The sequence below is a fragment of the Polypterus senegalus genome, chromosome 14 (genome assembly GCF_016835505.1).
Source record: "Polypterus senegalus isolate Bchr_013 chromosome 14, ASM1683550v1, whole genome shotgun sequence".
NCBI classification, from domain to species: Eukaryota; Metazoa; Chordata; class Cladistia; order Polypteriformes; family Polypteridae; genus Polypterus; species Polypterus senegalus.
In genome coordinates, this window is record NC_053167.1 from 136983195 (window position 1) to 137005587 (window position 22393).

The window sequence follows — 22393 nt, forward strand, 5'->3', positions numbered from 1 at the left end:
CCTGCTACAGGAAGGTACTCTCTCGACCATTGGCATTGGTTCCGCTCCTTTCTATTTTTGTTTTACTGCGACGGTTGTTTCCTAAGCATTTTTTATAAAATGAAGGACAGTATCTTCTCTGTCGACGGGTTTTTGTACAACGTCATCTGCATTCCGTGATCTGGCAACTGCCTGTTCCTATCAGTGGTTTATGTCTTGACTCGAATGGTTGACGAAGGCAATACACTCTCACTACGACATAGGGCAGTAGATTTCGTTGCATCACATTGGGACAGATTTGGAGACGTCCCATGGACAAACGTTTGCAAAGATTTGCAGCCGCGGTCAGTTGTACATGGCTTTTTCTAGGGTTAGATCTTTCGACTCATTATCTGTCGTTTCCAGCAAAACACCTATTCACTACTGCATCTTTCAAGAAGTATTTCTTTCTTCTTGATTTATGAATTCCTTTCTCACCGTTTTTCGCTCCTATTGTTACACCGCGGGTGTTGGCTAGTTTGTCATATTCTAACCTTTTTTTTTTCCAGGTTTCGTTATCCTAAACTTTAAATATAAACCTCTGGTCATTCATCACATTTCAACTGATTAAATTTGAAGTGTTGTTCTATAAAACTTTTGACTGGTAGTCTATATAATCTAACTTTTAATTTATTAAACCTGCAATCTCTAATGAGTTTATTCCCAGAGAGTGTGCGCCCCCTGCTGGATGCAAATGTTGCTGTGGTTCACTATACAAAGAATAACCTCAGAACATTTGTGCTGTACTTACCCGTAACCACTTTTAAACCTGTGTTCTTATATAAAGTGTAAGCATACATTTCTTAGTTTTATGTTTTCCACAATATGAGTAATAAAAAAGACATTTTTTCATAAAAAGGGTTTTTTAGAGTCTTACAGTCAGTCAGTCATTATCCATCCCGCTATGTCCTAACACAGGGTCACGGTGTTCTGCTGGAGCCAATCCCTGCCAACACAGGACGCCAGGCAGGAACAAACCCCGGGCAGGGCACACACCCACACACTAGGGACAATTTTGGATTGTTGGAGGAGACCGGAGCACCCAGAGGAAACCAACACAGACACTGGGAGAACATGCACACTCCATGCAGGGAGGACCCGGAAATGAACCCAGGTCTCCTTATTGTGAGACAGCAGCGCTACCACTGCGCCGCCCCTAGAGTCTTACAGTGATTATAAAAAAAAAAAAAGTCTACAAAAGGGTTAAGTCTGTAGTACAAAAGTACAAAATAAATGAAAATGTAAAGGCCTCTAGTTCTATTATTAGTTTCTCTCCAGAGTGACTTATTTAGTCATGGTTTTCTGCATAATAAAATGTGTTAACATTTGTGAAAAATTCAGTCTCTGCCAGCCGCCATCTGTACCTCCCGTGCTCTTGTTGAACTCATTTTCAAGTGACGGCTGATGACATCCATCTTCACTGTGTAATATTACCTTACATACTTTTGTGTCTGGGCGGCATGGTGGCTCGGTGCTAGTGCTGGTGCCTCGCAGTAAGGAGACCAGGGTTTGTGTTACGGATCCTCCATGTGTGGAGTTTGCATGAGCTCTCTGTGTTTGTGTGGGTTTCCGCTGGCTTCTCCAGTTTCCTTCTGTTGTTCAAAGACATTCAGGTGAGGTGGACTGCCAATACTAAATTGGCCCAACAATGCACTGGGCTTTATGCTTATATCAGAGAAGTACTTAGATACTTTATTAATCCCAAGGGGAAATTCACATACTCCAGCAGCAGCATACTGATAAAAAAAACAATATTAAATTAAAGAGTGATAACAATGCAGGTATAACAGACAATATGAAGAGTCTCATAGTGTGGGGTTTCCTCAGTCTGTCAGTGGAGCAGGACGGTGACAGCAGTCTGTCACTGAAGCTGCTCCTCTGTCTGGAGATGATCCTGTTCAGTGGATTCTCCATGATTGACAGGAGTCTGCTCAGCGCCCATCGCTCTGCCACGGATGTTAAACTGTCCAGCTCCGTGCCTACAATAGAGCCTGCCTTCCTCACCAGTTTGTCCAGGCGTGAGGTGTCCGTTCTTCTTTATGCTGCCTCCCCAGCACACCACAGCGTAGAAGAGAGCACTCGCCATAACCATCTGATAGAACATCTGCAGCATCTTATTGCAGATGTTGAAGGACGCCAACCTTCTAATGAAGTATATTCGGCTCTGTCCTCTCTTGCACAGAGCATCAGTGTTGGCAGTCCAGTCCAATTTATCATCCAGCTGCACTCCCAGGTATTTATAAGTCTGCACTCTCAGCACAGTCACCTCTGATGATCATGGGGTCCATGAGGGGCCTGGGCCTCCTAAAATCCACCACCAGCTCCTTGGTTTTGCTAGTGTTCAGGTGTAGGTGGTTTGAGTCGCACCATTTAACAAAGTCCTTGATTAGGTTCCTATAGTCCTATTTGAATACACAATGGGCGGTCGGAAAATCGAGAGTACACCTTATGAGAAGGATTTAGGAGTCATAGTGGACTCCAAGCTATCAACTTCCAAACAGTGTTCAGAAGCCATTAAGAAGGCTAACAGAATGTCAGGTTATATAGCACGATCTGTGGAGTACAAGTCCAAGGAGGTTATGCTCAACCTTTATAATGCACTGGTGAGGCCTCATCTTGAGTACTGTGTGCAGTTTTGGTCTCCAGGCTACAAAAAGGACATAGCAGCACTAGAAAAGGTCCAGAGAAGAACGACTAGGCTGATTCCAGGTCTACAGGGGTTAAATTATGAGGAAAGTTTAAAAGAGCTGAGCCTTTACAGTTTAAGCAAAAGAAGATTAAGAGGTGACATGATTGAAGTGTTTAAAATTATGAAGGGAATTAGTACAGTGGATCGAGACTTGTATTTTAAAATGAGCTCATCAAGAACACAGGGACACAGTTGGAGACTTGTTAAGGGTAAATTTCGCACAAACATTAGGCATTTTTTCTTTACACAAAGAACGATAGACACTTGGAATAAGCTACCTAGTAGTGTGGTAGACAGCAAGACGTTAGGGACTTTCAAAACTCGACTTGATGTTTTCTTGGAGGAAACAAGTGGATAGGACTGGCGAGCTTTGTTGGGCTGAATAGCCTGTTCTCGTCTAGATTGTTCTAATTCTAATTCTAGTCCTCCCCACTCCTGATGCAGCCCACAATAGCAGTGTCGTCAGCGAACTTTTGCACATGGCATGACTCCGAGTTGTATTGGAAGTCTGTACATGTATGTTGGCTGATCAGGACCGGAGAAAGTCCAGTCCCCTGCAGCGCTCCTGTGCTGCTGACCACAATGTCAGACCTGCAGTTCCCGAGACACACATACTGAGGTCTGTCTGTAAGATAGGTCACGATCCATGGCACCAGGTGTGAATCTACTCCCATCTATGTCAACTTGTCCCTAAGGAGCAGAGGTTGGATGTTGTTGAAGGTGCTAGAGAAGTCCAGAAACATAATTCTAACAGCACCACTGCCTGTGCCCAAGTGAGAGAGGGATCGGTGTAGCATATAGATGATGGCATCCTCCGCTCCCACCTTCTCCTGGTATGCAAACTGCAGAGGGTCGGGGGTGGCGGACCTGTGGCCTCAGGTAGTGATGCAGCAGCCGCTCCATGGTCTTCAGATCGACAGGCCAGAAGTCATTCAGCTCACTAGGACGTGATATCTTTGGGACTGGGGTGATGCGAGATGTTTTCCAAAGCTTCGGGACTCTCCCCTGTTCTAGGCTCAGGTTGAAGGTGCGCTGTAGAGGACTCCCCAGCTCCAACACACAGGCCTTCAGCAGTCGTGGTGATACTTCATCTGAACCCACTACTTAATTATGACTATTGTTTGTGAAATGGAACGTTTCAACTTTATCCCCAACTCCAGGTACCCAAAATTGTCTCCGACTCCTCGACGCCAACTCCACACCCCTGTTAAAATGCATATACAGAATAAAAGGGTTACACTAAAATGAAGCTATGAAAAAGCCAGGTTAAAATGATGAGTTTTTAGCAGCTTTTTAAAGTGCTCCACCGTATTAGCCTGGCAAATTTCTATCGGTCAGCTATTCCAGATTTTAGATGCATAACAGCAGAAGGCCATCTCACCACTTCTTTTAAGTTTAGCTCTTGGAATTATAAGCAGACACTCATTGAAAAGATCTAAGGTTACGGTTTGGAGTGTAAGGTGAAAGGCATTCCGAGATATAGGATGGAGCAGATGATTTAAGGCTTTGTAAACCATCAGCAGTATTTTAAAGTCAACTACTTAATATATTTAAATAATAAAGTTATCTAATACCTGTATTGCTTGTGTGAAAAGGTAATTCACTTACTGAAATGGCTCAACAAAGTTCATTGAAAATTTGAACCAGCTTGCTGACTGCAACCAGCCATGCTGAATTTAAATGTCCACGTATATATTGACCCTTCCATTGAGACCAAAGTCTTCACCACAAGGTTTCTAGAAGAACACCAGGGGCCTCATGTATAACACCGTGCATAGAATTCACACTATAACATGGCATAAGCACAAATGCGGAAATATGCTTATGCACAAAAAAAATCCAGATGCATAATCCTGTGCGTTCGACGACTTCCACGTTGTTTCGCTACATAAATCCCGGTCAGCGTGAAAAGAAACGCATGTGCACACGCCTGCTGTCCCGCCCCAACTCCTCCCAGAATTACGCCTCTTTGAATATGCAAATCAATATAAATAGCCCTTAAGCTCAGCGTTTTGTGAAAAGGCAATGGCAAAAGCACGGGGGGGAAATAGAAGTTCAGCGAATACCGAGTGGAGGCAAAGAAAAAAGTACTATTTGGAATTTTCTAGGGGCGCCGCGAAAACTTTTGTAAAATATTTAAAATTGCTAGTGTTTTTGAACTTTTAGTTGATTAAAAAGATAATGTTTAAAAAAATATATTTTATGTTGGAAAAACATAACAGAACACTTACGGAAATGAAGTCTAAGAAACGCGAGAGACTTCAAATGATCGACAAAGAAATGCGCGTCTGTCTTTCGAAAATTAATCCTCGCATCAATCTCATATGTGCTGATAAACAATCTCAACATTCACATTGATTAAAGATTTATCCTTTGATTTCTTTATTAATAAAATGTATTAACTATTAAATTGTAAAATTAACTGTTTTTATTGCCGATTGTCCATAGATTGTGTCGTCACGACTTTATTTATAGGCAGTCCCTCAGGTGCGCGAAAGAAAATTTTTGGACTTAGTGCGCCACAACTCGAAAAAGGTTGCCTTTCACTGGTTTAAACAGTGGTATAAACAACAAAAGGAAGTTGATCGAGTGACATAGCGTGTCGGAGAAACTCGAAAGCTGAAGTTCACAAAGTTTCACAGTGCCCAAAATAAAAAAGAAGTTGTCTATGGCATTATTTCAGTGCCACTATTCTGAGCGCACGTAAAAAAATATTGCAAGTGCAAGTGTTGCATTTTGAGGAGAAATTTATTTTGAGCGTACAAAAGCTGAATTTGAGTGAACAAAATTCATTGCTGCGTGCAAAAAATGTATTTCAGTGTTTGCACTTATCCATATACACACACACAATAGCACCCCCTCTCGCTCAGTTTTTTCATTTGCGCTTGCTCGCAATGTGTTGCTTGCGCTCACAACATTCTCAGCTGCAAGCGCTCAACTCTCTGTACACCGTTATAAGTGTGCCACAAAACCAACCAATCACAGACTTGGTTTCAAAAATTCTGATTGGCTCTTACGGTCTCCAATCAGCTCGCTAGCTGCTGCATTCCGGAAACAGTCCGAAATGTAGCTAAATCCAGCTAAACTCAATTAAACCCCAATTTGCGGATAATATCTTTAATTATTTTATTTTAAAATATATTATTTGTTAAGACTATCGTTGGTGTAGTATAATGTAGTTGCATACTGTGGTGTAGTATTATTGGAGCCATTATTTGATTCTGCCTTCTCTTCTTTGGCTGCAGAGTAAATCAAAACTCCCTCTATCTGCAAGAAGCGAGGCTGAGTGGACAGTGTTTCCGGTGTCCGGAATGCAGCAGCTAGCGAGCTGATTGGAGACCGTAAGAGCCAATCAGAATTTTTGAAACCAAGTCTGTGATTGGTTGGTTTTGTGGCACACTTATAACGGTGTACAGAGAGTTGGCGCTTCGCAGCAGAGAATGTTGTGGCGCAAGCAACACATGCGAGCAAGCGCAAATGAAAAAACTGAGCGAGAGGGGTGCTATTGTGTGTGTGTATATGGATAAGCGCAAACACTGAAATACATTTTTTGCGCGCAGCAATGAATTTTGTTCACTCAAATTCAGCTTTTACGCTCAAAATAAATTTCTCTTCAAAATGCAACACTTGCACTTGCAATCTATTTTTACGTGCGCTCAATATTTTTTTACGTGTGCTCAGAATAGTGGCACTGAAATAACGCCATAGTTGTCAGATATCAAAGTTGCTGTGAAAAGGCGAGTCGTAGCCCACCATCCGAGTTTCATATGAAAGCTTATTAGGGTATTAAGAAAAAAAGAAATAGGGACACAGTGGGGAAAAAAGCACAAAATGTCAACTTTAATCTCGAATTTTCCACTTTAATCACGTAGTTTATTTTGTCATTAAAATAGAACATCATAAACTTCATCTTAAAATCGTTTAATTTACTAGTTTCTCAAATCCCATCTTAACTAAAGTAGCACGTTAAATGCTTTGTATTATATTTGATCTTCTATGTGCTCTGTGTGTGTGAATCACTACATGCTTTTTAAATGGGCTTTCTCTTCCTCCAGCAGGACACAGAATCCATTACATTCGTGATATTACAGCTCTCTGAATAATTAAAATACTGAGATGTATAATTGGTATAATTTTCATGATGATAGGAGTTAAAGCATGTTATTAAACATGGGAACACGGTGGCACAGTGATTGTTTGCGACCTTCAATTAAATAATTTATTGCAGCAGTACTGTCTCTTTCAAACGTACTAACCTCCAATTCCTGTCCTTCCTTTTCTTTCTCCAAATACCCAATCGCCACACAATCGGCTCTGTAATAGACGTTAAGCCATCTGTAAGCTTAGAACGGCCATTCTTCAAAACTTTTAAGGAACATTGAAATATCTTCGTAGTACAGCGTGATAAAATTCGGAATGTGATGTCGGAGTCTCTGTTTACTATCTACATGTGACAGAAAGCCGCTATGCAGATCCTACAGGATTGATGTGCGCTCTTCGATGTTTGATGAATGGTTCGATGTATGATTGGTGCTTTTATATTCAAGCGTCGCATATTCCAAATCATAATGACACGATACATTTTAAAAGTCTCACATACCAACGTTTGTGCCGTCTTTTTTTTTCTGGGGCTTCCTCCTGAACTGACAGCAGCGGCGAACGGCAACAGATCACCACACAACACATTAAATGTATGATATTCCAACTCTCTGCACATTTAGAATCCTTAGATTGATATCACTTTTGTGATGACATGCATTAAAGTATGTAGGTTACATTTTACAGATAAGTCGTTAATTTCATTTAAATAATGAATGCTGTTGTTAATTATATACATGGGGGTAACACGGTGGCGGAATGGGTAGCACTTCTGTCTTGCAGGGAGTCACGTCACTGGTATTCCCTGCCTGGAGTTTACATGTTTTCCAGCTAGGTATCCACAGTTTCCTTCCAAAGATATGCAGATTTGGTGACACTAAAATGACGCCAGTGTATATGAGTGCTTGTATTCACCTTGCAATGATCTGAGGTCCAGTCCAAGGATTGTTTCTGCCTCATGCTCAATGCTAGCTGGAATGGACATATCCCTGGATTGATGGATTTATTCATTAAACATCCTTTTCAGAGATATTGCGGTAAGGTGTCATCGGATTTTAATGGGTGTTCCAGGCAATTCACAACACAGAAGCCAAACCTCTCACCGTGATAATATCTTGCACTGCCACCTGGTGGATTCCTCCAGATTTACGTAAAGTACACGCGCAAGTATAAATAGTAAAACGCTTGGGTAGCAGGAGTGTTCACTTCGCGTGAAGTATAAACCTGGCCTAAAAATTCGTTATGTTTTCTATTGAGAGTTACCCGTGGAAGCATGTAAAGTGAACATGGGTCACAAATACACAAAAACAACTACACAAAGCTGGAAAGTGTCCAGTGCAGTGTAACACAATGTGCAATTTTGCTGTTGTAATAACAGCATAGGTAATCATAAATTAAAAACAGTCCTAATATAAATGTTCCCTGGAGAGATAAGGTAGTCTTTTGATAGCTGAATGTGAGCTTTAATGAACAGTTTGCTTATCTTCGCTCTGGCACACATAATTGAGAAGGTGGACTGCAGAGGAGTAAAAACTGTTCTTCAGCCAAGTGGTAGTAGCTTTTATACTGGCATTTTGTGCCTGCCTCACCACCCTTTGTAGTGATCTGTTCTCCGAGGCTGTGGTGTTCCCATACCAGACTGTGACCCCCTTCCCTCCTGTCCGTACACACTCAATAGTGGTGCGATTAGACGTTCATCAGTGCAGTATTTATTATTGCAACTAAAGGTACTGCAACCAGGTATTGAGACTTTAGGGGCAATAGCCTCTATGCACACTCTCTTTCAAAATGGACGAGCTATGGCGTTTTTCATCTGATCGCTTCAAGATGTGCCCAGACTTCTGGTAAACGGCATAAGTCACATTATTGAAACACTAGCGACTGGGAGCCCGATCGAATCGGCTACAAATTCTACGTTTGTGAAATCCATACTTTCTCTGTAAAGAATTATTTGTTTTTTTAAGTCCTTGAAATGATTTTGTTATCATGGCACTAATTTGTGCTTAAAATAGACCTTTGCGGCCGATGTAATGAAGAGCTTCCTGTTTAAACGGGGCTACGAGACATGAACTCAGCTCTTCGGCGCACCTCATTTGATTTTTTTACGGCAAACAAATTTTCAAGGGCGGCACGGTGGCACAGTGGTAGCGCTGCTGCCTCGCAGTTAGGAGACCCGGGTTCGCTTCCCGCGTCCTCCCTGAGTGGAGTTTGCATGTTCTCCCCGTGTCTGCGTGGGTTTCCTCCCACAGTCCAAAGACATGCCGGTTAGGTGGATTGGCGATTCAAAATTGGCCCTAGTGTGTGCTTGTGTGTGTCCTGCGGTGGGTTGGCATCCTGCCCAGGATTGGTTCCTGCCTTGTGCCCTGTGTTGGCTGGGATTGGCTCCAGCAGACCCCCGTGACCCTGTGTTCGGATTCAGCGGGTTGGAAAATGGATGGATGCACAAATTTTCAAAACAGACCGTATTTTACGACTCTAATCAGAGTCGGAGTAATAATTATGTTGGCGTGGTCATTTTACATCTGAGATCGGCTAAAATTTAAACAATGACTATAGTTAATACCCAGCCGTCATTACTCAGTTTGCCAATAGATGCCAGAAGGACAGATGCCAAAACCGAACTGCCCAAAGGTAGATTTCGACATACCAAGCAAATGGCGATACATTCTAAATTACGTACAGTTCCAAAGCTGTCAAAGGGTTTAAGTCAGTCGACGATGTTAGTCCTGGAAAATACGCCCCACCCAACCAACGTTCCTTAAACCAACCAAACTTACAGTTATCTGCTCGAACCAACACCGACTTACTATACTCGGCCGTCCAGCGGCGTCACTGAAGCATTCGAACATTCTTAGCCAATCATGCAATACTGCGTCCATGCTTGCCACGTTATGTTCTAACTACAGAGGCAGAGTCCCATTGCATGGTTCTAACTTGTATTGTGTCGAGGTATTGACGCGAACACCATACATATGGATAGTATCAAATTATATATAAGGATTATGCCAAATGTCAGGAACTAAAAAAAGAAGGATTTCAAACTACTGTATATGTTTCAAGCTGCATCCACAATTACGGAGATAAGATCTGGACGTATTAAAAACTTGTCTACTATGAACCTATATGGGACAAATATGTGATTACATTAGGCTTCTTTAAAAAAAAATAAATAAATAAAAACACAGTTTCAGTAATTAGTGATTCAACTTAATTCATGGACAGGTGAATATGTATGTCCGCTTAATACATAATAATATAAGTATGCTGGACATCTTACCTTGTAAAAAAGTAAATGTCTGTGTGAGCCAGCAAAACGGTGAATGCCAAACGGCTGCTTCATTGTAAGGGTCTCAATTTGTTTCCTTAGCTGGAGGATCTCCTGCCTGAGAGACATGTTTTCATCAAGCGCTAGCTCAGTGTCTGCTGGATCCACAGCCAAAGCGTACTCGTGGTCCTCGAGGATTTTATTGTCCTCCTCCTTACCTGGTGTGTCATCCTTCATTGGTTGCTTTCTCCTCTCCCAAAACTCTGGTCTTGATAGTGGAACGGAGAAATTGTTACCCTCAAACAACACAGGAACCACTCACTTCTTTAATAGTCGCCACCCTGTCTCAGACCCTGGCTGATGAAAATCCTTTTTTTTTTTTTTAAAAAAAGTGCTGGCTACCAACTCAGGTATGGGGACTAACCGTAAAGCTCTCTCCCTGGATAACAACGATCCATTTGAATATGAGGTTCCTGCATCGGAGGGAAATGTATGAAAATTTAGTACCTTGTAGTTCTTGCTGGAAACTGAATGTAAAGGTGCACAACAATGTTCAGCTGTAGAGCTATCTGTACGCTAAACTTGAAAACTTTTTTTTTCTCTGACGTTCTCACCACTAAACAAAATTGACATCTGCAGATCGGACAATGGAAGTGACTGAGATTTCACTGAAAGTATGTCGGCACTGCAGTGCCCATGTAGCCTATTACATGTTCATATGGCCATAAGGGGTGTTGGATAACGTTGTCTTTTGACTAAAGTTAAAATTATTCAATGGTGTATTGACAAAATGTCTGGAGTGAAACAATGAAGTTAATTATTTTCCATTTTTATTTCTCTGATCTAGAAATATGGCTACACCCATTTGTCTGCTGGTGACCTGCTGAGAGCAGAACGCGGGAGGCCTGGCTCGCAGTATGGAGAGATGATTGAGTCCTTCATTCGAGATGGGAAAATTGTACCAGTTAAGATTACTATCAGCCTACTGGAGAGGGTGAGAGGAAACGGGGGTGTTGAGTGGAGTCGTTAAACTATAGCAGTCTTGCTTGTTGCAGAGCTTCTTGTTTCTATTCTATGTTTGCTTTTAGCCCTTTTTCATTCTGTCCCTCCCAAAGTAAAGTTATATCTTTTTTTTTTTTTCTGATATTATAATTAATACCATAAAATTAATTATTAATAATAAATGAATGGACGATGGTTATGTTAATGCGTCCAGTGGAGACCTTGTGAATGCTAAGTCCATCGTGTATACACCTGTGACGTACGGGGCCCATGCCGGGCAACTTCTTGGTGTGGGTTGCTATTTGCTACAGTGCTCTTTTCCAGCTGGTGTTTCCGGACAGGACATCATCTGGTTGTTCCTAAACCCGTTCCTGTGTGAAATGTGAGATGAGGCCTTCCAGTAAGACCACGCTTGCCCACATTGTGGTCATTCAAATCTGACGGGGGCTTTTCATCAACACACTGAACATCTCTCCAATTTAAGGACATGTGGGACTGGATTGAATGGCATATCTTCTTTGCTCAGTTTATATCCTCTTTAATAAAACCCCTGTGTGCGTCAAGGTGTCGGGGTGTGTGTGTGTCTTCTGGTGAAGTGCGCATGCACTGTTGACGCACACACACTGGAAGCTGGGCACACAGTGAATGGCCTTGCCACGGCCGCACATGATAAGATATAAAGGACACCGTTGCTGGGCAGAGTGCCGATTGGGTAGTCGCTGCCGCGCACATAAAATCCGTTGCTGGGTAGACGCCACACATAAAATAATCAGCTGCACGCCCCCACAGATTAAAATACTTGCTGGGGAACTGCACAGTACTTGCTGGAGAGACGCCACAGGCACGATTATAAGCAGCACGCCACACATTACATCAGTTGCCGGGGACACTGCTGATGGCCCACTGTTGTGACAGAAAATTAAAGTCATATTACGGACATTAAAGCCAGTGTTATTGTCAGAGAAAATGACAGGCATTTTACAGAAATACAAACCAGTATTACTGCGAGAGAAAATTAAAGACACACAATACAGTGACGCATATTACAGTCACATACAAGCCAGTATTACTGTAGGAGAAAATATTATGGACGTATCTACTAACAACATGCCACCCAAAAATAGGACACGTCAAGTTGGACAAAAGACACAGATAATCAAATCCTATATAAGCAACATCTCCTGGAAGAACAGTCAGCTCAACAAGTAAACCGCAACAAAAGAAAGGCTGAAAGACAAAGAAAAATACGAGCAAATAGATTGATTGAAGAAAAAGAAAATGACTGTCAGAAAAACGCTAAAAGAGAAAGACTCAGAAGAGCAAACCTTAGAAAAAGTTGGCATTTACTTGCCAGAACCAGCATTCAGCCACTGTCAGTTATTTGTTGCATTATGAAGAGTTAGAAGTTTTCCAAATGTTGTTGTCAAGGTTGTAGAGATTCATGAACAAGGCAAACTGTTGTCAAACTTAGACAGAATATTTACAAGAAATGTTGTCTATAATGAGATTATACCCGAGTCTCAATTCTGTACTGTGACACCTTCTTTGTTCATTTTCCACTAGTGTCTCTTTAAATGTTATTTATGTTTGGAATTGTTTTATTGTGTTTCTCACAGCATCATTTGAAATGCTATTTTAGAAAATATCTAATCTATCTACTATTTTTAGGTGCAATATAAAATAAATTTAATTCACATGTAAAATGCATTGCAATGTTGTTGTACAGGCGAAGGCCTTTCATTTCCCTCAGCTGCTTCCCTCTCTACCTGTTAATCATTTTTCATCTTATTTCAGTACTAAATATCACACAGACTTCATGCCTTCTGTGCATAGGAACAGTTAACCTAAGGTTGTAATTTTAAGTAGTTGTGTCTTTTTCAGGAAGGCTTTCTATTTTTATTTTTGCAATAGAACAGAGCATCTGTAAGATGAAACCTCTAATCTGGCTGTCTCCTGCAGGCTATGGATGAAACAATGAAGGAGAACAGTGAGAAGAACAAGTTCCTCATTGATGGATTTCCTAGAAATGAGGACAACTTGGAAGGCTGGAAAACAAACATGGACGGCAAGGCCGAAGTGAAGTTTGTCCTGTTCTTTGACTGCAGCAATGAGGTATAAATGATCTTTTGACGTTGTGTATTGTCATTTGTCTTAAATTCATTTGTATAGGTAATCAGATAATGGGCTTGGTTGGGTTATACAGTGGTATTTTTGATACCACACAAAAAGACAAAGAGATCCAGGTTCAACATGTAGCAGTGTCTCAGTCTGCGTACATCACGTGTCTCCGTGAGTCTTCTCTAAAAGTTGTACACTCAACTCCAGAAACATTGGCACCCTTCCTGAAAATGAGCTTAAATTAATATATGAAAAGAAGCAGTGAGTGATATTTTCCGTCTTACACAAATGAATATGCCTTATGTTTTCATTGTCAGACAGGATTTTGAAATCTAAACAAAGTTTTCCTTTTGTAACATATATTTTCATAAAAACACAGATTCCAAAAATATTGGCACCTCCAAATTTAAGTATTTGGTACAACCTTCCCTCGTGAGAAGAGGAGCACTCAGCCTCTTTCTGTAGTGTTTAGCGAGGTTGGAGAATACTTGTGAAGGGATCTTGGACCACTCTTCCATGCAAAACATTTCCAACTCATTTAGGCTTTCTCTTGTGGCTTGCCCTCTTCGGTTGAAACAACAGATTTTCAGTTGGGTTCAAGTCTGGAGACTGAGAGGGCCATTTCAAAACCTTGATTTTATGTTGCTGCAATTATTTCTATATGGTTTATTGCAGGGATGCCCACACTTTTTCGTTATGCGAGCTACTTTTAAAATGACCAGGTCGAAATGATCTACCTACATTAAAAATTATATATATATATATATATATATATATATATATATAGCATTTTAATGTAGGTAGATCATATATATATATATATATATATATATATATATAATACACACACACGTATATATGTACAGTGGTGTGAAAAACTGTTTGCCCCCTTCCTGATTTCTTATTCTTTTGCATGTTTGTCACACACAATGTTTCTGATCATCAAACACATTTAACCATTAGTCAAATATAACACAAGTAAACACAAAATGCAGTTTTTAAATGATGGTTTTTATTATTTAGGGAGCAAAAAAAAACCCAAACCTACATGGCACTGTGTGAAAAAGTAATTGCCCCCTTGTTCAAAAATCACCTAACTGTGGTGTATCACACCTGAGTTCAATTTCCTGATTACTGCCACACCTGTTTCAATCAAGAAATCACTTCAATAGGAGCTGCCTGACACAGAGAAGTAGACCAAAAGCACCTCAAAAGCTAGACATCATGCCAAGATCCAAAGAAATTCAGGAACAAATGAGAACAGAAGTCATTGAGATCTATCAGTCTGGTAAAGGTTATAAAGCCATTTCTAAAGCTTTGGGACTCCAGCGAACCACAGTGAGAGCCATTATCCACAAATGGCAAAAACATGGAACAGTGGTGAACCTTCCCAGGAGTGGCCGGCCGACCAAAATTACCCCAAGTGCGCAGAGACGACTCATCCGAGAGGTCACAAAAGACCCCAGGACAACGTCTAAAGAACTGCAGGCCTCACTTGCCTCAATTAAGGTCAGTGTTCACGACTCCACCATAAGAAAGAGACTGGGCAAAAACGGCCTGCATGGCAGATTTCCAAGACGCAAACCACTGTTAAGCAAAAAGAACATTAGGGCTCGTCTCGTTTCCATTTGTTTGTGCTAATGCGATCTTTCCTATCCTTTTTTTGTGACTTTCAAATTTTGGTAATTCCATTATCTCTAACTTGCTGTGTATGTGTACCGCGCCAACATTTTTTAATTTTTTACGACGTTCTACTTTGTCAACTACTTCCGTCCTCGGGCCTGGTTAAATGTCTTTCTCATGGGATCTATAACGCTGCTCGTGTTGTGAAGGGGGGAGGGGCTGAACGCATGCTAAAGAGATGCGGTCAGATCAGCTGCTGGCTTGATGCTGCTGTTGGCGAGCTTTGTGTTCTGCTTGTCGCGCTGCTCGTCGATCATTTAAAAGCCTGTACAGCAGCAGTCCTTTTGTCTCACTGCCTTGTCCCACAGAATGTCAAAGTGTCTTCCGAGAAGATCATGTCTTGTCTCCCTCCCAAGATGTTTTTTTTATAATAGAGAGATGTGCTTACATATTGAAGTGTTTTTATTATTTAATGTATACTAGACACCTTTTACATGATCTTTTCCTACATTTAAATCTGTTTTAAATTGCTTATGCAGTCCTCATCAGGGATTTGTTTTTTTTTTATTTTTACTGTTTTAGTTTGCTATTTTGATCTGTACTGCTTTTCAGGCAAATGGCTTCTTAATGAATATCATTAAAGTGTTGGGAAAATCATTAAGGGTCAGGAATCTGTGATTCGCTGTTCTGTTGCTGACCGCTTGACTGATAATAGAGGAGGAAAAAGCGCAGATGTCTGAACAGCCAATTACAGATTTGGTATCTTGTTATTACATGTGGTTTAAAATAGATGAAATTAGAGTTGGTCGAAGTAGTAAACTAGTGCTGATCTGCGGTGGCTGCAACATAACCCAGATGGTATTATATCTGTAAACTGTAAATCAGTGGCATTGTGGTGTGGATCCAGCCTGTGCCTTGTTTTTTTGTTACCTTCTTTTTGCATCATACACAAAACTGTGCAAAAGAATAAAGCCCTACAGTCATGGCCGAAATTATCGGCACTCCTGGAATATTCCCAGAAAATGCACCATTTCTCCCAGAAAATTGTTGCAGTTACAAATGTCTTGGTATACACATGTTTATTTCCTTTATGTGCATTGGAACAACACAAAAAAACAGAGAAAAAAAGCCAAATCTAACTTCATGTCACAAAGAACTCCAAAAATGGGCCGGACAAAATTATTGGCACCTTTTCAAAATTGTGGGTAAATCGTTTTACTTCAAGCATATGATGCTCGTTTCAACTCACCTCTGCTGGCAATATAGCAATCACACCTGAAGCCAGTTAAAATGAAGAAAAGTTGACAGCCTTTGTGTTGTGTGTCTGAGTGTGCCACACTAAGCATGGAGAACAGAAAGAAGAGCAGAGAATTGTCTGAGGACTTGAGAACAAAAATTGTGGAAAATATCAACAATCTCAAGGCTACAAGTCCATCACCAGAGATCTTCATGTTCCTTTGTCCACTGTGCGCAACATAATCAAGAAGTTCACAACACATGGCACTGTAGCTAATCTCCCTGGACGTGGACGGAAGAGAAAAATTGATAAAAGACTGCAACAAAGGATAGTCCGAATGGTGGATAAACAGCCCCAATCAACTTCAAAACATATTCAAGCTGTTCTGCAGACTCAGGGTGCAACAGTGTCAGCTCGAACTATCCGTCGACATCTGAACGAAATGAAACGCTATGGCAGGAGAGCCAGGAGGACCCCACTGCTGACACAGAAACATAAAAAAGCCAGACTGGAGTTTGCCAAAATGTACTTGAGGAAGCCAAAATCCTTCTGGGAACGTCTTGTGGACAGATGAGACCAAGGTAGAGCTTTTTGGTAAAGCTCATCATTCTACTGTTTACAGAAAACGGAATGAGGCCTACGAAGAAAAGAACACAGTACCTCCAGTCAAACATGGTGGAGGTTCTAAGATGTTTTGCTGCCTCTGGCACTGGATGGCTTGACTGTGTGCAAGGCATCATGAAATCTGAAGACTACCAAAAGATATTAGGGTGCAATGTAAGGCCCAGTGTCAGAAAGCTGGGTCTGCGTCAGAGGTCAATGGGTGTTCCAGCAGTACAATGACCCCAAACATACCTCTAAAAGCACCCAGAAATGGTTGAAGACAAAGCGCTGGAGAGTTCTGAAGTGGCCAGCAATGAGTCCGGATCGAAATCCAATTAAACACTTATGGTGAGATCTCAAAATTGCTGTTGGAAGAAGGCATCCTTCAAATCTGAGAGACCTTGAGCAGTTTGCAAAAGAAGAGTGGTCGGAAATTGCAGTTGAGAGGTGTAAACAAGCTTGGTGATGGGTATAGAAAGGGCATGCAACCAAATATTAAGTTGAGGGTGCCAATAATTTTGTCCAGCCCGGTTTTTGAGTTTTGTGTGAAATGATACCAGATTTGGCTTTTTTTTTCTCTGTTTTTTTGTGTTGTTCCACTGTACATAAAGGAAATAAACGTGTATACCAAAACATTTGTAATTGCAGCAATTTTCTGGGAGAAATGGTGCATTTTCTGGGAAAATTCTAGGGTGTGCCGATAATTTCGGCCATGACTGTATGTCTCTGACTGACTGACAAGTAATGTTTGAATATTTCCAAACAGCTCTAGAGCTCTGAGACACAGAGAAATGCAACCTCACCAAAGAGTTCATTTACTGGTGAAAATATTGCCTAAAAATACAAGGACGTTTAGCATTCAATAGTCAGTCATTGTTTTTATAACTCTTGCATTGTTCTTTATCAGTTCACATTTGACTTGCTCCTTCACAATTGTTTAGCTGGGAGTTTAAATTTATCTTTCCAGTTCATGAGTACCTTATTAGTCTCTCTATTATAAAAAAAAAAAAATCTTGGAAGGAGACGAGACGTGATTTTCTCAGAGAGACACTTGTACATCCTGTGAGAATGTTGCCTTTGTACACATGCAGAGCAGGTTAGAGATAATGGAAGTACGAAAATTTGAAAGTCTCAGAAAAAATGATAGTAAAATTGCATTAGCGCAAACAAACGGAAATTATTACTCGGTGAAATAACGGAACAGCGAAAAGAGATTGAATATATTGTTCGGATTTAAACTTTAAGTCAGAGACTTGTAGATCGTCTAATTTGTGTTGCCAGCGAGGATTAAAAGATTCCAGAAATGTTGGCATGGTATGAAGTCCCGTGAGACGGAGACTTTTAACACGAGATTCTTTCAAGTCACGCCCTACTCGCAACTATTTTCAAACAAGACTACTGTCATCTAACCTCAGTCATGTAAATGCTTTTGGCAGCCACACTTCCTGCGCTCTCATACCTTATAAATTTTGTCAAGAGAATAATTTTATACGTTCTAGATCACACGGCAACGACTAAGCGAAGAAGAAAGAGCATGGACAAACCTTCGAAAAAGTTATTTTATTTATTAGAGAGAAAGAAATGATATTCACTCATAGGCGGTTATATGTTGCGTTGTTACGATGCAAATCCAAACACAGAATCAGAATTCAATGCGCTCTTGAAGAAAAGTTAATTCCAAATATTTTTTTTTTTTACTAGTTTTAAAGTAAAAGTGAAAATAATGCATATGTAACAATTCCCATGAAAATAACAATCTCTTTAAATTGTATATCCGGTTAACCAAACCCGGGTGTGGGCGGAGCCCCCTAGTATTTTAAAATAAATTTCTCTGTTCCTGTTTGTAACATCATGATAACTGTTATCTATTCCTGTACAAAAACAAATTGCCTTGCAGAGTGCAAACATTAATTATTACTAGTATTTATCAATATCTGTATCTATATGCGTGTGTGTCTCTGTGTGCGAACCTAACACCTAAAAAGGGGCCAAAGATTGGCTTTGGTGTACTAAAACATTTAAATTACAACTTTCAAGATTTTGTACTTTATAATTAGAGTAATCTAAATGAGAACAGGCCATTCAGCCCAACAAAGCTTGTCAGTCCTATCCACTTAATTCTTCAAAAATGTTATTTTAGTCAGGTTTTAAAGGTCCCTAAATTCCTACCATCTACCACACTACTTGGCGTCTCTTATTCCATGTGTCTGTGGTTCTCTGCGTAAAGTAAAAACTTACTAATGTTTTTATGTGAAATATACCCTTAACAAGTTTCCAACGGTGTCCCCCTTGTTCTTGATGAACTCATTTTATAGTCACCATCTCGATCCAGTGCACTAATTCCCTTCATCATCCTAAACTCTTCAATCAGGTCTCCTCTTCATCTTCTGTATATGTTCAGCTCTTTTAATCTTTCCTTATCACTCATCCCCTGTAGCCCCCGAATCAGCCTAGTTGCTCTTCTCTGGACTTTTTCCAGTGCTGCTTTGTCCTTTTTGTAGCCTGAAGACCAAAACAGCACCCAGGACTCCAGATGAGGCCTCACCAGTGAGTTATAAAGATTCAGAATAACTTCCTTGGACGTGTTATTTGTTTCTTGTTGACATTAATAAATTTGTTACACTAGAGAATAATGTTCTGTCACAGATTAATTCCTGTCTAGTCAACATTTTACATTATTTTACAAATCCAATCGGTGTATGTGTGAGGATGTGTGTGCGAGTGATGAAAGCATCTCTCGGAGAGCTGTTTTAAATTTTGTTTTTTGTTCTCAATGCAATGACAATAAAAGATATTCTATTCTATCCCTAAACCAGTCCATTTCATTACCCACAATCCAGATATGGGCTGTAGGATTCCATCATTACAGGATGTGTCTAATACAGGGTTTCTCAACGTCAGTCCTGGGGACCCCCTGTGGCTGCAGGTTTTTGTTCCAACCAGATTTCTAATCAGTCACAACACCTGATAGCACTGATCTCATTTAATTAGCTGTTTTTTTTTCTTTTATTCAACATTCAGAAAAGCATAGCAGCATGATTTTTTACATTTATAAGACATTTATAAATATTTCTGCTTTTGCTCTAGATTTAAATGCTTAACTCTCTTTTGTTGATTTCATTTTACTTTGCCCTTTCTCTGTGCAGTTTTTCCCCCTTCACTGTATCTTAATAATGACAACTTAAAACGAGCAGAGCAGACACCCAGGCAAACAACATTGAATAATCGAACGCTGCAGCTACTTTAGAGTCAGGCCCCCTAATTAGTAAATAATGGATTAATTAAACAATTAGAACACCTAGAAAAGTAGAATGAAAATCAAGATGAAAATACTGTTAAAAAGAAAAAAATACATTATTTCTATATAACTGCTTGGTACATTTTAATATATATATATATATATATATTTTTTAGCAAACTTAGTTTTCTAATTAATATATTGTTCCTTAAACACGGAACTTGGGAAATATCAGTTCACTTAACTCTTTTAGGGCTGATGTTGACTTTTATCACAATTCAGGGGTAGAGGATGGTAATCAACTGTAAATTGCGACAAAACTCGCCCTTTTTAGTTTGACTGTCTTGGCTTGAAGGAAGGCTTTGCTGATTTGACCTTGATTCCCTGCGCGTGCATGAGAAGTGAAGAGCAAATATCTGGAGATACTAAAGCATATGTGCAAAGCAAAATACTCCATGGACGTTTTACGTATTATCGCTGAATCGCACTCTGACTTTTCAGAGTCTGAGTTAGATACAAGTGATCTGGATATATATATATATCGAAAATGAAAGTGAGGTACCAGCATCAGCCTATTGGACACCAGCTGATCGTTGTGGTGAACATGTAGATGATACGCTTACAGCAGCGTTCACCTAGGAGGACCACTACTTGTGATGATGAGAGGTTCACACTGCGACTGCGAGGACAGAGAGGTAGCTGGCGCGCCCTGCATTCCTGCTGGCCATTAAGCTGCCCCTGTGCAGACACTGCTGAAGGGGATGCCAAACAGGTGCCAACAGCAGCCACAGCACATAGCAACAGACGTTTTATGTTGATTTATGTGTGAAACTAGTGCATTGTGTGCTTTTCAAAACACTTAGTTTTTTGGAAAAAATATTCAGCCCTCAAAGAGTTAATTAGCGTAGGAGTTCAATTAAAAACAGAAGCTGGTTGGAACAAAAACCTGCAGCAACAGGGGTTCCCCAGGACCGACGTTGAGAACCCCTGGTCTAATAGGTGACGCATGGCCAGTCCAAACTTTTGACATCAACAACGGTAGAGTTTGATGCCATTGTTGATTGAATTGCAATGTCAACTCAAAATGCGACAATGCTTGAAATAGCGCACACAAAAGGCAGTAGCCACAGGTCAGCTGAATCCTTCATGAACAAATAAACACAACCAATGTACACTTTGGGTGGGGGTCACTCCTAAATATGAAGCATCATCAGATACAGTATCCAAAGGAAAACCTTGCGTTCGTAAGTTTGGACTGTGAGAAACTTAGGAAGTGTTTCATATATGGGAGTGAAATTTTACACTGCATCACCATTGCCCAGAGTTCAAGTAAACAAGGCAGCATGGTGATTTTTTTTTTCCAACACAAAAAATAGAAGGTCAATGCCAATGTCTGCAAGATTACTGTGAACCCTCGTTTATCGCGGTTAATCCGTTCCAGACTCTACCGTGATAAATGAATTTTCGCAAAGTAGGATTCTTTATTTATAAATCAAATATTTTCGCAGTTAGAGTATAGAAAACCTGTTTACGACCTTCTAAATACGTTTTTTAACATTATTAGAGCCCGCTAGACATGAAACACCCTTTAGTCACCATTACACTCGTATTACTCAATATATTAGACAAAATAAGAGAAAATAAGATATATTAGACGTTACAAATATCATAATACTAGGCGCACTCGCCTTTTAAGGCAACCGACTTTTATCTTCAATTATTGTGCGCTCCATGTGTACATCAGGCATGTAAGTGTAGAGAATGAGAACATCAAAGTGTCCATTCATAACATCTTTTTTTTTTTTATCCCATCAAGTGCCTGTCCAAAGTCGTACAATGTCAGCCCGAATCTGTACCGCTAAAGACGGAGTTTCATGCACTAAATAAGCTATAGATGAGAATAAGCAAGCACCATCTCCCTGATATTTACTACGCGGTGAGGCATTTGTACTCCATCAACATTAATTATTTCCAGAGACATAATTTTTTCTATTTTTCCAGCGCATCGCGCACAAAAGCAAGGGAATGATGAGAGCACCAGAACTCTGTTCACATCGCGTCGCTTCGTACCTCAAGCCGCAAGTAGTAAGTCTGTAATAAGCGGAATACCACTACGCTTTGCACTCATGGGACGGAAGGACAATCCCGAACTCTTTTCTATAGTAGATTATTGTACTGTACATTTAATTGCACACAACCACTAACCTATGAAGGCATGACCTCAGTAGGAGAGTCTTCAGAGGTGGTGCAGTATCTTCAGCAGGTGCGTTGTTGTCTTCTTCCGCTAAAGAAGTACTAGGAGTAGGCAGTGGGTGTCTGGGTGCGTGGCTGAAGAACATCTTGATAGGCAGTTGCTGGCGCTGTCTTTTCACATGAGTGAGGAGGCTTTTGTAGGGTATTGCCATCTTTAATCATATACAAGAGTTTCACCTTCTTCTGGATAGTAAGCATCTTCCTCCGGCGCTTAGTTTTATTGTCAGAAGGCTTAGAAAAAGCAGCCGT

At 40.5% G+C, this 22393-nt stretch overlaps 1 protein-coding gene across 1 annotated transcript in view; it reads left to right on the forward strand.

Moving 5' to 3' along the window:
• cmpk (cytidylate kinase) overlaps nt 1-22393 on the forward strand; it is a 63166-nt gene that overhangs the window by 33278 nt on the left and 7495 nt on the right. Inside the window, exons 2-3 of the mRNA XM_039734821.1 lie at nt 10918-11064; nt 13032-13184. Of these exons, the coding sequence (XP_039590755.1) occupies nt 10918-11064; nt 13032-13184 (300 nt within the window). The remainder of the gene's footprint in view (nt 1-10917; nt 11065-13031; nt 13185-22393) is intronic.